The 15165-nt window shown below is 40.4% G+C and overlaps 1 protein-coding gene across 5 annotated transcripts in view; it reads left to right on the plus strand.

The window, feature by feature from the left end:
- The window catches only part of LOC143275288 (ubiquitin carboxyl-terminal hydrolase 9X-like), a 74420-nt gene that overhangs the window by 5808 nt on the left and 53447 nt on the right, over positions 1 to 15165 (plus strand). For 4 of the 5 annotated variants that reach the window (XM_076579273.1, XM_076579275.1, XM_076579274.1 and 1 more), the window contains exons 4-16: positions 248 to 360; positions 3463 to 3575; positions 5120 to 5234; positions 6625 to 6740; positions 7475 to 7541; positions 8144 to 8328; positions 8830 to 8968; positions 9613 to 9765; positions 10226 to 10330; positions 11619 to 11717; positions 12302 to 12409; positions 12977 to 13093; positions 13884 to 14073. In XM_076579273.1, coding sequence (XP_076435388.1) covers positions 248 to 360; positions 3463 to 3575; positions 5120 to 5234; positions 6625 to 6740; positions 7475 to 7541; positions 8144 to 8328; positions 8830 to 8968; positions 9613 to 9765; positions 10226 to 10330; positions 11619 to 11717; positions 12302 to 12409; positions 12977 to 13093; positions 13884 to 14073 — 1620 coding nt within the window. The remainder of the gene's footprint in view (positions 1 to 247; positions 361 to 3462; positions 3576 to 5119; positions 5235 to 6624; positions 6741 to 7474; positions 7542 to 8143; positions 8329 to 8829; positions 8969 to 9612; positions 9766 to 10225; positions 10331 to 11618; positions 11718 to 12301; positions 12410 to 12976; positions 13094 to 13883; positions 14074 to 15165) is intronic. The other variant, XM_076579277.1, reaches the window with a different exon arrangement.

Here is a 15165-nt window from a genome sequence, read left to right on the forward strand (position 1 = left end):
AGTGATGGTGTGGATCATATATATGGTAGTTGTATCCCAAATATTTTACTTTTGAAGACAGATAAAATACCTTATATGTTGGAACATAGACTGTTACTTCCCAAAAGAGAAACTGAGTATTAAAGATTTCCAGTTGCCCAGTTCACAGGGGAAGAAACAGGGATAGGGTCGTGTTGTGGGTCATATAAAAGTTGTAGATTATGATACGAAGAAGTAGCATGACTTCATGTTTTTTTCTTATCACCAGGGTCAGACTTGCGCAGTGAAGTGTGCCAGAGGTTCTTGCGTGAAGGGCTGACGACATCATTCACCAAGATTCTAACTGACGAAGCTGTCAGTGGCTGGAAGTATGAAATCCATGTAAGTGTTTAAATCACACTTATCTATTAGCCAGTGAGGAATTTCTTTGGTATCTCATCTGTGCAGTAGGCACACGCAGGACAATCTCAGCCCAGTACATAAAAAGCACACGGAACATGTTAATGTGATAAACATCTAACATGGGAAGTTTATGCATATGATTTCAGAACAGTGTTGCAGGCATTTGATCATAACCTATGATTTCTGACATAGGGAAAGTGGAAGGGCGAAATTGATAGAAAACAAACAGAAAGCTGGAACTTGCTTTTATATGAATTTGTGTGTGTGTGTGCTTGAGTGTGCATGTGTGTGCATGTGTTTATTTTAAAGTTCTTTTATTTAACCCTTTCATTGCCAGAGGTGCAGAGCGAGCTCACTGTACCAACCAGCTGAGCAACAGTACACTTCTGTCTAAACAGCTGTGCAGGAGAAGGAAAACTGTGTTACCACCAGCCCACTTTATACTGCCATAACTTCGCTACTACTCATTCATTCCCCTTCATTCATGGCTCATTTTAAAGGGCAAAGAATGCAAATTATGATCAGCATTTTTATTTGTTTGAACACATTGACTGAATTATGAAATCAGTTGATGAAAATGAAAAAGTATGTACTTACAAGTGAAAAATAAAGACACAGACTGGGGTGTGCACTCACCTATGTGCAGAGATGAGAACACACACACACACACACACACACACACACACACACACACACACACACACAGTATCACCAGCAGTTCCATTAGGGAAAACACCACCACTACACACACTGTATGTTGCAAAACTGGAATGTTTCATGGTTCCTTTAACAAATGTCTTTGTACATGGTTAACTAATGTATTTTGTCTCAATTTGATACAGCAAAAAACAACAACAAAAAAAAAAAAACCCCACAAAAAACAACACATCCTCTTTGGAAACGCCAACACCACACACGCTGTATGTTGCAAACCTGGAAGGTTTCATGGCTCCTTTCACAAATGTCTTTGTACATTGTTAATGTCTTTGTGTTACTTGTCAGTCATTCTTTATTGGTCTGGCGAATTCGTCTCCACTGTCACTGTCAGCAATCGGCACTCCAGCAGGCAGATTATCATCTAAAATCATTTGCAGTACCTCCATGGTGTTGTAAACACCCTTACGTTTGTTTCCTGAAGTGCTGGCCATGCTTCGACTGGAGAAATCTGCTAAATAAATTACGAAATATTCAACAGCATGTCAACTTGCAACTCAAACGTAGAATAGGTGTTCCGGAAACAGTGGTGAACATTTCGAACTTGTGTGGTTTCACGAAAAGAACGATGAGTGAGGCTGGTAACTCAAGTGTACAAGTTGCCGATCAGCATGAGGCGTTGCGTGTACGAGTTGCCGATCAGCATGAGGCGTTGCGTGTACAAGTTGCCGATCAGCATGAGGCGTTGCGTGTACAAGTTGCCGATCAGCATGAGGCGTTGCGTGTACAAGTTGCCAATCGGCGCCTGAAGCGTTCAACAAAGAAGTCACTGATTGGCGCCTGAACCGTTGAAAGGGTTACGATGTATATGAAAGCAAAACATGTGCCTTATGTGTCAGATTCTCAGTGTTTATTTGGGGAGAAAAGTACATACAACATACGGGGAGGGAGGAAGCAAGAGAATGGAACCTCTTCCACCATCACTCACAAATGAGATCCATTGTCTTTGCAAATTCCTGCTGACGGATAGATCAGTTGTGAAATAGTTTTAGCTGTGGTGAGAAAGATAGTGATACTGTTTGTCTCCAAAAGTGAAACAGTTTCAGGATGTTCATCAGGATTCTTAGGCCTCCATAAATGGAAATGCTCCGTGATCATAGGTACAGAAATTACTTTGCGGTCTTCTCCTGTGTTCATGGGCTACACATTCACAGATGTAGGAATGGGATTTTACATGCATGACCACTTTTACCATTTCAGCCATGTTCTGTGTCCTGGGATGAAGGCGGGGTATGTTCTTGTTGCCATGATCCACCAAATGTTGACATGTATTATGGGATATTTGATGTGCACATTTTATCTTCTGCATGCATGCATGTGAATGGGGTATAACTAAGCAACAGGCACTAACAGGTCTGCACATCTGCTAACCTGGGAGATTTGAACACCCACCAGACTCTGTGACCAGGATCCAAACCCAGTATCCTCAGATTTAAAGTCCAGCACTTTAACCATTTGGCTGTAGTGCCCTTCACTTTTCTGGTGAACATCACAATTTGTTTTGCAAACTTTGTACAGTTGTTTTACAGAGTTGAGACTTTTTTCTTTTCATTTCTTGGAAAATATCTGCTTTGCTCTGGGGTGTAGTGAGAAGACAGCAACATGCCTGGTACAGTCTTTTGCATTATTATTAATTATATTAAAGGTCATGTGTTTAGAGATGTGGCAACATCCACATTTTTTCCCCTGTACTCTTCTGTTTAGAGGGAAACAGTTGTAAGTTTGTTGTTAACATTGTGATATGTCCTCTAATTTCTCCATTCTGCAGTGTTATTTGCCCATATGGACTTTTTTATGTATATTTTGTTTGTCTTTGAAGTATTGTTGTTTTTTGGGGTTTTTTTTCCCTTTTTTACGATTTTTTGTAATCTGGGGATGATAAATTAAGCGGAAGGGCTGGCGTCTTCAGCATGGCCTAGTCTTATTTGCCATAAGGAGTGAAATGGTCGGGATACTGTGTCGTGAACTGAATTTGTGGGTTTGTCTTAATGTTTTTTTGTAGATCTGACAGTTTTGTGTTGACGCAGTTGAGCATTTGTAAGGTTTGACAGTCCTTATATGGCTCTGTGCGGTCGGCTGGACTCTAAGCAACAAGAATATTGAATATAGAATATTACTCTAATTTCTTCCAGTCCACTCTTTGATTGGCTTTTATGGTCATTTGAGAGAGGAAGAAATGTGGCGTATATATTACAGTATTGTTAAACCAATTTACAACTTTTTCCGTCTTCAGAACAAAACCTGAATGGAAAGAACACAGGGGAAGAAATGTGGATATTTTCTTCCTTTATGTTCATACATACACCCACCGTTCAAGGGAATGTTTTTGTGCTTACCATTGCACTGGAGTTTGGTGAATGCCCACAGAAATGCATCCTGAAGAATGCAGAGAAGCTGATTGAGCTGTGCGTGACCAAGCTGTCACAAGACTGGTTCCCCCTTCTGGAGCTACTGGCCATGGTCCTCAACCCCCAGTGCAAGTGAGTGAGATAGCACAGTCATAGAATGAATAAATGAATAAAAGAACTTGCATAAGAAGGCTTTGTTGTCCCTAACTACAAGTGAATGTGATGGCACAGTCATGGCCAGTTGTTGAAATAGATAGATGAATAAAAGAATTGACAAAAGTAGGCTTTGTTTTCCCTAACTACAAGTGAATGTGATGGAACAGCCATGAGTGGAGTGATGGCCTAGAGGTAACGTGTCCTTTTAGGAAGCGAGAGAATCTGAGTGCGCTGGTTTGAATCACGGTTCAGCCGCCGATATTTTCTCCCCCTCCACTAGACCTTGAGTGGTGATCTGGACGCTAGTCATTCGGTTGAGACGATAAACCGAGGTCCCATGTGCAGCATGCACTTAGTGCACGTAAAGAACTCATGGCAGCAAAAGGGTTGTTCCTGGCAAAATTCTGTAGAAAAATCCACTTCGATAGGAAAAAAAAAAAAAAAAGGGTGGCGCTGTAGTGTAGTGACGCACTCTCCCTGGGGAGAGCAGCCCAAATTTCACACAGAGAAATCTGTTGTGATAAAAAGAAATACACATGCAACTGAAATAGATAGATGAATAAAAAAAATTAACGAAAGAAGGCTTTGTTGTCCCTAACTGCAAGTGAGAGTGTTGGCACAGTCATGGCCAGTTGAAATGAACAAATGAATAAAAGAAATAACAAAAGGAGGCTTTGTTGTCCAAAACTTCCAAATGATTGAGATGGCACAGTCATGTCATGTCTTCTGGAAATGCTCTTCCCTTCCTGCATTATTTTTGTTGGCTTCATATTTTACAATTATTATCCTGTGAAATGCATGGAATTTTTAAACGGTACTAAAAGAGTGTGTTACATTATTATTTTATTATTATTCATAATTCAGTATGATTATTATTTTATTTATTGTTATTATTATTACTCTTAGTATTAGTAGTAATAATAGTAGTAATAGTATTGTCAGGACTTGTAAGGTAAAGGCATGGAAAAATGAGATTGTGTTATGAGTTTTGTCTGAAAAAAAATGTTTGATGATTATTTCACGGTTTTTTTCCCTGATTATTTTACACTTTCCCCTGCGGAAACATGGACAGGACCAGGCACAGCACTAAGAATGCAGGAAGCTTGCAGTTAAAATGGTCCTACTAGTTTGGTTGAAATAGTAGTGGATTGAAAAAAGAAATGTAAACAAAGCTTGGTTTCATATTGCCATGTTTTGTGTTGTGCTTTTGTTGAATTTTGTTTTATTTTGTTTTTGTTCCTATATGTTAGGCAATAATTGCAAATTGTTATCCAGATTACAGGAATAACATGCAGGGGACAGACAGAATGGTGCCGAAACTAAGAGTACATACCACAGTAAGTTCTAGTTCTTGTTCAGACAGAAAGATGTGTAATCTTGAAACACCAAATGCATATTAAGAGTTCAGGAGATAAGCGTGTAGGTCTTCAGTCAGCACTGTTGGTGTTTCCAGACTATTCATGATCATGATTGATGACCTAGGAGTGAAATGTGTTGCCCATGTTTTATGTTTTGTTCAGGTTCCACACGTACAATGCGTCACGGCCATCAGAAAGCATAGCTGCTCTGGCCACCAACGGACAGGTGCCAGAGGAAGGGCTGTACGCACGCCCACCCGACCAGCGCACACCCAGGGTGAGGATGACATAGGGGTGGTTGTTTCTTCTTCTTCATTCGTCGGCTGCAACTCCCATGTTCGCTCGTATCTACACGAGTGGGCTTTTACGTGCATGCCCGTTTTTACCGCCATGTAGGCAGGCATACTCTGTTTTTGGGAGTGTGCATGCTTGGTATGTTCTTGTTTCCTTAACCCACCAAACGCTGACATGGATTGCAGGAATTTTAACCTATGTTTTTGATCTTCTGCTGTACACGAAGGGAAGGGGGTTCAGACACAAGTAGGTCTGCACATTTGTTGACCTGGGGGATTGGAAAAATCACCCTTTCTGTCGTCTTTTCACTGTTAACCGTGCAAAATTTGGCCAAGCAGAGCAAACAGATAGGCCTAGTTTGCATCAGTTTGACTTGGTAAGTATATGTATCACCAAACGTGGAGTATAATACAAACTCCACCTTTTACCCACCAGGCGCCATTATCGAGAATGAACCTGGGACCTTCAGATTGAAAAGTCCAATGCTTAACGCTCGGCTGTTGTGCCCGTCGGCGTGGTCATTAATTAAAAGTGGATTGTTTTGAGTTGGTAATCAGGAGAATGCCCCAGTGTCCAGGGCTGGGTTGCATCTTTGCAGTTTGCTTAGAGTTAAGAATGTTCTGAAGTGTATGGAATTTACTGTGGAATTAGGAACAGTCTTTTACGATAAGCAGACTTGGTGCTGCTAAGTTCGCTCATGCAGCCCACCCCATATCCACTGTTCCTCTGTGAACAATGGAATAAGTATTTGTGTTGAAAGAACCAGCTGTATTGATTGTATTTGAAATTCATCTGTGAACAGTGGAATAAGTATTTGTGTTGAAAGAACCAGCTGTATTGACTGTTTTTGAATCAGAATAAGTCTGGGATAGGAATTGAAAAGAGTCCTGCTCCCCACTTTTTTTTAATTTTTTTAATTTTTTATACATGTTTAAAACAGTCTTCTGAATATAAGAAATGAGAAGAAATACAGTATTTAGGTTCATTCTTATTTCCCTTTTTCAGTTTTTTGTTGTTGTTGGCTTGCACTGTCGTGCCTGAAGAGGAATTGTTTGGCGTCATGTACTGTACCATGTCAGACCGATGCAAACCAGGCCTATCTGTTTGCTAATTGGCCAAAAATTTTCGCAGCAACTCAGTGATAAGATGTCTCGCCATTAGGTCTGCTAGCCAATGAAACGCCATTTCCGGCAGGAGATAAATAATTATTCTCAGTGGCCGCCACTTTTCGGATAAGTAACATTATCAGTTTACTCTGTCTTTGCTGATGTTTTATGCATTATAAATGTTATTTTTCATGCATGTTTGTTGTTGTTGTGGCTTTCCGGGATGTTTTCATGGAATTGTTTCCATGCTTGTGGGTGCGTTGTCAGGGTTGGCTGGTGGACCTGGTGAATCGCTTTGGTCAGATGAACGGCTTCCAGATCCTGCTGGACAGGTTCACCAAGGGCCCGCCACTCTCTGTGCCCCTCCTCGCCAGCCTTATCAAGTGAGTGGACTGGTCTGTGAGAGCCCTGGTCATTACACAGCTCAGTATCATTGCATGCTGTATATTGGTAAGGTTTAGAGAGAAAAAATTATGTCCATAAATGTTTGAATTGTTACTTAGGTGCAGATTGCCTGAAGTGTGTAACATCAGATTGTTGAAATTTGATGAAGAAATTTGAATTGGATCAAAAGTCATATGAAGCAGATTGATAGTCAGGAAATTTATTTTCTGCAGATAACTTTGGTTCCAGTTTTTGGGATTTAGAAAGAAAAAATTAGGAAAGTATTTTCCTGTCTCTTCCTGTTCTTGGTCGTCCAGAGAATTTGTGGACTGGTTGAGAAAATGGCCAGCCTGATTTTTTTTTGGATTTTTTGTTTTTCAGATTTTTACAAAATGTAAATTGTACTTAAGGAGTCAGTGAGGATTTCCCTTCTTCCTTTCTTTTTGTCATCATTTTTTATTATCTTAAAAATGACTCTGTTGTTCAGATTAATGTCCTAAGATTATGACATAGACATGGCGAAAGTTTGGAGCTGATGTGCGCTTTGGTTGATTTTTGCACCCCACTTTCTTGCCCATTGGTTGAATATGAGGGAAGAGTGCTTCCTTTCAGAAAGAATAGTGGATTTAAGTTAGTGGACAATAGGGCTTTGGGAAATCAATTAAAAAAAAAAAGTGTTTATCTTAAAGCCATTGTTTTCCAGCCTTTAGGATTTGATCTGTTTTGTTTGCAGACCTTTCGGGCTGTGCGCTGAAGTGCTGACAACAAACACTATCCAGAAGTACTTCATGCCCATTGTGGTCAGTGCTTTGTGTGTGTGTGTGTGTGTGTGTGTGTTTTGTTATTTGGCTCATGTGTGATTGTGTGTACATGTAGTGTTTGTGCATGTGTGCACTTTGTGTGTGTGTGTGTGTGTGTGTGTGTGGTGTCTTTTGTTATTTGGCTCATGTGTGATTGTGTGTACATGTGGTGTTTGTGCATGTGTGCACTTTGTGTGTGTGTGTGTGTGTGTGTGTGTGTTTGAGCATTGGTTAGCACAGCAGAGAAAGGATGCTAGGAAAGCCAGCTTTGGAGTATAGGGCAGAGAGAACCAGCAGCTGTAAGTGTGTGTATGAAGAGAAGTGAGTGTGTATGTGTGTGTGAGCATTGGTTAGCGCATCAGAGAAAGAATACTCGGAAATCAAGCTTATGGGTGTAGGGCAGAAAGAACCTGCAGTTTATGAGTGTGTGTATGAAGAGGAATGAGTTAAACAGTTAGTTTCTGTATGGAGAGGAATAAGACGACAGTGGTGTATGGAGAGGAATAAGATGGCAGTGGTGTGTGGAGAGGAATAAGACGGCAGTGGTGTATGATGTGGAGGCAGCAGAACGAGTGAGTCACAAGAGCGCATGTGTCTGACAGGACATAGTGCCCAAGTTTCTGGAGAAGCTGACGGATGAAGAGCTGAAGAAGGAGTCCAAGACAGAAGCGAAGAACGACGCTCTGTCCTCCATCATCAAGGCGCTGAAGCAGCTGGTCAGTCGACTGCCCAGCCAGGAGGAGACAATCAAGAACCTGGAGATTTTCCGTCTGAAGATGATTCTCAGGTCAGAGCATGGCGGCGTTACGTTTGTTGTTCATGTGTTTTGTTTCTGTTCATTTATTTGTTTGTTGTTTACTCTGTTTATGATAAATTATGGGATGGAATGGTCCTGGGTATTGGGATAATGTAGACTGAAAGGATTGGTTAAGTGCTTTTTGTTGGCTGGTAAAGAGGTTGGTTTTGTTTGCTTGCTTTCTTTCCTTTTTGATTTTTGAAAATGATTATCAGCGAAGATGTCTTTTAACTCAATTGTTTATTTTTCTGTTTTTAACCTGATTGTTGTAATAGCGAGACATCATTTATTTTTTTCAGTGTAGATTATCACTGATTTTGATAGAAGCCACAAATATTTTTACTGTACTATGTATAAATATGAGTACCTTGATGAATATTTTACATTGTTTTGCATAACAGTTTTGTCAGATAAAATATTGATATTATAAAAACTAAAAGAATGATTCTGGACCTTTATAATAGATGCACTGAAGACTGACTTGTATTTCAGGCTGCTACAAATTTCCTCGTTCAATGGAAAGATGAATGCCTTGAATGAAGTGAACAAGGTGATTACCAACGTGTCCTTCCATGCAAACCGTCATCAACAGCTGGAGGAGGATGAGTGGTTGACTGCTGAGAAGATGGCGGTGAGATTTTTTGGACTTGTCTGTAAAGTGTGTGTGTGTGTGTGTGTGTGTAGTGGGGAATTGGATGTTGCTGACAGGCTACTTCTTTTTTTTTTACAATTTTGTGTTCACAAGGCTTGAAGTTAAAAGCTAGATGTAATTCGTTCCCTGATAGTTAGTGATGTGTGTTCTCGGAAAAAAAACTTCCTGTAAGACTGGTTTTTATAACATGACGGTGACTGGCATGGAAATAACATGACAGGTGAGTGACAAAAAGAACATGTTTTGACTAACACTGAAATAATATGACAGGTGACTGAGATGGAAATAACAGACAGGTGACTGACGAAAATAACATGATGGATTGACTAACACATAAATAACATGACAGGTGACTGACACAGAAATAACATGACGGGTGACTGATGTGGAAATAACATGACGGGTGACTGATGTGGAAGTAACATGACGGTTGAATGAATTGGAAATAACATTGACAGCACCATGAAAGGTGTGGAAATAACATGACAGGTGACTGACGTGGAAATAACATGACGGTTGAATGAATTGGAAATAACATTGATAACACATTGTCAGCACTGGTGAGGGGTGACTGACCTATAAACAACCTCGCCATGAACCCACCCACCACTGTGTGTGTCCAGGAGTGGATACAGGAGCACGGGGTGCTGTCCATCGTGCTGCGGGACAGCCTGCACCAGCCCCAGTATGTGGAGAAGCTGGAAAAGATCTTGCGATTCATGATCAAGGAGAAGGCCCTCACCATGGAGGACCTGGACAGGCTCTGGAACGCTCAGGTACGGCTCTGGAGGCGTGTGTGGGGGTGGGGTGGAGGCAATGGGGAAAAGGGAGGGAGGGAGTGTATTCCGATAAAGCGGATCTGTTTGAAATGTTACTGCAGGTGTTGACTTTTGTCCTGTAACACGAAGAAAAGATTTATTTCCAAGAAGATACAGGAAGGAATAGCTCTTCTCCCGCCCCCCCCCCCCCCCTCCCTTACAAAAAGAAGGAAAAAACCCAGAAAAGTATTATTTAAAAAAAAAATTTTTTCTTTTTTTTCAATCATAGAAAAAATTAGGCCGTCTTGTTTTCGGTTTGAAGTTAAAAGAATTGGGCCCTGTACAGATGCAAAGAAATGGTAACACAATTGTACTTTTGCTGTGCCATTAACAGTCCCTTTGCAGTAATTGATAAGTGAAGAAGTGTGCTTGAAGGGTTTTCTATGTCTGTAGCATTGTGTTTATTGGCTTGTTTCAGTCAGGGAAGCATGATGCTATTGTGAAGAATGTGCATGACTTGCTGGCCAAGCTCGCATGGGACTTCTCCCCTGACCAGCTAGACCACCTGTTTGAGTGCTTTCAGGTGAGGAGCAAACAAATTGGTTTTTAAGATTTGTTTACTTTGGTAAGTCTATCAGTAGGTAAACAGTAAACAGCAAGCATGATCAGAAAGAATGCACAGATGCCTAGTGTAGGTCAGAAGAATGGTTGTGGGAATGTTTCTTTGCTCTAAGTACCATGATACTAATATCAACATGAGCCTTTATTGCCAGACCAGCAAGTGCTCTGAAATAAAAGGGGGTGGGGACAGAGTCAGAGAGAAATTTTTTCCATATTTGGAAGATCTTTTGTTACAACTAATAATAATGATAATAATAATTAATATTTATATAGCGTTGAATCTTGTGTAGAGACAAATCAAAGCACTTGTATTCTTTCAGTTGATGGAGTTTGCATTTTCTGTATATAGACTTCAGAAATTAAAGGTGAAGGAACCAGATAAAAATTTTACCCTGCTGCTGTTGCATTAGAGTTATCTTGTGTAGCAGGTCGTGTGTGCATTCTAGTTTGTTAGTTTATTTCAAAGAAAGTGCTTGTGAGAAGAAGTGTTTTCCAGAAACATTGCTTTTCCCTGTGCACTCTGATTTTGTAGTGGATTTTCATATGAAGGGGTTTTAGATTTGGGGGGGGTGGGGGTGGGGGGTAAAATATTTTTTTTATGTTAACCAGTTTGTTGATCAACTGCTCTGACTACAGTTTGAGGCAGATCCATGTTAGCTGGCATCGTAACATCAAGGATGGGGATCCTTATTTTGATCATCTTTTATGTGTATGATGATCATCTTTTATGTGTATGAACATGAAGAGGATTTGGTCACTGGCAGGTGGACGTAAGAGGATATTGGGTCAAAAAAATCTCTCCCCCCTTCACCCACTGGGCAATGCCAGGAGTTGAACCCTGGACTTCTTAAGGATGGATGGTGTCTGATGCACTAACGGCTGTTGTTTTTGTAACCCATTCAGCCTTAGGGAGTTTACAACCTAGGCAGGTTTGCCTGCCATATTGATGTAGAAAAACGCAAAAAACATACTGAAATCGTCTTGTTTACTCCAAATGACAGGCGCGGACACAGCCGGAAATGCTGTGGAAGTTAGTTCCTTTTGCTTGCAGTGTATGCATATGTAGGAACATGGAAACTGTTTTCATGAAACAGATTTGGACACCAGAGCAGTGCTAGGGGACAGGGCTCAGTGAATTAACGATTGTGACGCATATGGTAAGTAGCAGCAGCAGTAGAACTTTGCCTGTTGCTCCAGGCTAGCGTAGTGAGGTGAGGCAGGGTCCAGAACAAAGGTGGTGTTTTTGACAGGGGAGCTGGAGCCACGCCACCAGGAAGCAGCGGGAGAAGTTACTGGAGTTGATTCGACGTCTGGCTGAGGACGACAAGGAGGGTGTCATGGCACACAAGGTCAGAGCAGGGTGGCTGAGGAACCGAAGAATTTTTATCTGTGTATGGGGGATATGCAGGAGGGGGGCGTGGGGTGGGGGGTGGGGGGGCATTGGAGAGAGAGAGAGAGTTGTAGTTTCTGTCGTATTTCCTGCATGAGAAAATTGGCCGTTTACTCTGAGAAAGTGCATTTCTGTCACATGTACACACACATACGTGCAAGCACACCCACACACAGAACACACCCACACACAGAGATTCAGTTCAGTTCACTTCAATGCAACTTTATTATCTATAATTGGTTTGGAAATAATGTATGAATCAATCAAGTTTAAATGGAAAAAGGCATTGTGAGTGGACATTCTGCTGTATTGAAAGAAATGTTTGGCTCTTGATAATGAATCTTGCTAATGCTAGATACATTCTTCTGAATGTGCTGAGTATTCAGCAATATAAAAACCATTGTTTTATGTTCTGAGTTCCTACGCTAAAGTTGAGTCACTGACATGCAGACAGATTGTTACTGGACTGTTGATCTGAAGATGATGAAAAACTTATACTCGCGGAAAAGTTAGTTGACTGAAAGACACACACTGTTGGTGCAGGTGTTAACGTTGCTATGGAACCTGGCCCATAGTGACGATGTACCTACAGAGATCATGGACCAGGCCCTGACAGCTCACATCAAGATCCTTGACTACAGTTGCTCACAGGTACCTAGCTCAAGGTCAAGGTCACCTGCAGTCCTTCCCCACTGTCCCTGAACACAGTGCCGGGGCTGGTTTGTCCTTCTCTGGGGCTTTTTTCTTTTCTTTTTTTTTTTTTTGAGTCATAAATTCATGGAATTGATGTATCTTTATATCTGTTAAAATTGTGTGCTTTTTTTTATTTTTATCTTTGAATCGATGTTATTTGCATTATTTTAGTTAGATCATTGTATCTCTAGATCTATTCATGTTGTGTTTTTTTTTTTAATCGTTAATGTTACATACATAACATTTCTTTATTTATTATCATAGATGTTTTTTTTCATAATAGTTGTTTTCTGGAACATAATGATAAGGTTGTAAGAAGTCTACCGGATTGGAAAAAAATATGTTGTTAACCTACACATCAGCAAGATTTTCTTTGGTTCTATAATTAAAAAGAACAAATTTGCTGAACATCTGAGTCTGTGACACTATTAACAATGCTTAGTCAAGTACACACAATGTTTTCAAGTGGTGAGAAGAGAAGAATGGACCTGATTGAGACTGTAATGTGATGAGTACACACCACAGGACCGTGACGCTCAGAAGATGCAGTGGATCAACCGTTTTGTGGAGGAGCTGAAGAGCGACACCTGGGTCCTGCCTGCCTTGAAACAAATCCGTGAAATCTGCCAACTGTTTCCTGAGGTAGGCCGCTGTCCCTGTGCCTTGTGCCTGTCCCTGTGTTGGCGATGGGAGGGGAGGGGAGGGGTGCAAGCCAAGTCTTGTCACGTCCTCCCTGAAGAATGTCAATGAATCTCCGTAGTCTTAGAGGATGAAGTTTGTTTTTGATTTTTTTTTTTTTTTTTTTTTTTTTTTTTTTTTTTCCTCCCCACTGATGTAACAATGCTGTACCGTAGTGGCCTTGTCCTAGGGCCGATTTTATGTTGGTGTATATTCTGTTTGGGTTTTGTGTTTGATTGAAAGTTTAAACTCTGTTGTTTTCTGTTGTTTTCTGTCATATTTGGCTTTGGGTTTTGAAGCTGATTAGTGATGTTGGTTTGTTTCTCATTTTTAGGTCTCTTGTCAGTTTCGAATATAGCGTATCATCTTAAGATTGGCTGTCATTTTCGAAGATAGTGTATCATTTTTAGATTGGCTTATTGGCTATCAGTTGAAACAGTTTTTTTTTCAAAATGCTGGTGTATTAAACATTCATAGTTGTCCATTTGTTTATACATACACAAATTCTGTTTTGCGTTGCATTACATTTGCTTGACATGCTTTTGCTTCTTGGGGTATGTGTGACAGTCATTTGGATCAGAGTTTATTCGTGCCACATTTATTTGTCTGTAGATATGGTTTTCCGTTTGGGCAATGGTTGGTTTAGAGTTAAGGGTGAACAAAGGAAAAGGAACACGTTTCTCAAAGGGGTGGTTGTGGAACTTACCATGTGTGCGAAAAAAACTAATCGTTTGGCGTGCCTGCGGACGTTTAGCCTTCGTTTGAAGGTAAAAACGTGAAACAACGTTCACAGGCTCCCCAGAACTTCCCCCACACCCAGAGGGCGCCGCACATGTATTACCGCAACAATGTGATCAGCCAGCTTCAGAACCAGCACTCCATTGTCATGCTCGTCTCCCAAAACCTGTCCAACTACATGGGGCGAGCACGCCAGTACGCCGTCGGTAAGTATGGCATGTTTTGTCTTCTTTTTCTTGGGAACGCTGAAGAAGTAGAAGTCATGGGCTGCAACTCCCTCATCACTTGTATGTATGAATGGGTTGTATGTGTGTGGCCGTTTTTACCCTGCCATGTAGGCAGCTATTCTCTTATTTTGGGAGTGTCCTTGCTGGGTATGTCCTTGTTTCCGAAACCCACCAAACGCTGATAGCGATTACAGGATCTTTATTGTGCGTATTTGATCTACATACATGTGCACATAAAAGGGGTTCAGGCACTAGCAGGTCTGCACATTTGTTGTTGGAACTGAGAGAGCGGAAAATCTCCACCCTTTACCCTCCAAGTGCAACGAAAGTGGGGATTAAACAAGAATGCAGTGCTTGAACCACTCGGCTACTGCACCCATCGTATGACATGTTCATTCTTCTCTTTAACATTGTCACATCAGTGTAGTGTCCTCTTTCCATACGGAGAATTTAAAAAAAAGAATTTTTAATAATCATCCTTAAATTTGATTGTCATTAATGTTTGATCTTCGGTATGGGTTGCTCCTTCCTTACCATTTCTGTTTTTTTCCCTGTAGCTTTTCATGTATTTTAGTTGAATGCAAGTGGTTTTTTGTTTGTTTGGGGTTTCTTTCATATACATATTTAGCGGATACTAACTCACTTTTTAGTTTATGAAAAATTTACTACTAATCTTTGTTTATCTTTGTATTTGTGTATTGAGTCTTTCTTTTTGAATTTGAAAATACAAGAAAAACCTTAACATTACTTTTTTATGTATAAACTTTTTACTTCCTATGAATTTTTATTTGTATTTTTGTTTCATGTGCATGTTACACATGTTTATTACATCCTCCTTCATTTTGTTTTTAACATTTTTATTTTATTTGTAATAATTATATTTCAATTTTGTACTCCTCTGCTAATCATTTCTGTATAGCTCTATTTTTGATGCATGTTTACACAGAGTCTGTGTAAAAATTGTGTTTCAGTTGTATGTGTGTGTGTCTGTGTAGTAAACTTTTATATTGGCGTTTTCTCAGCGACTACAAGTGGTAGAAAATAAAAACAGCAGGGTGATAAATATCAGTA

This window comes from Babylonia areolata, chromosome 30 (assembly GCF_041734735.1).
Source record: "Babylonia areolata isolate BAREFJ2019XMU chromosome 30, ASM4173473v1, whole genome shotgun sequence".
Taxonomy (NCBI): Eukaryota; Metazoa; Mollusca; class Gastropoda; order Neogastropoda; family Buccinidae; genus Babylonia; species Babylonia areolata.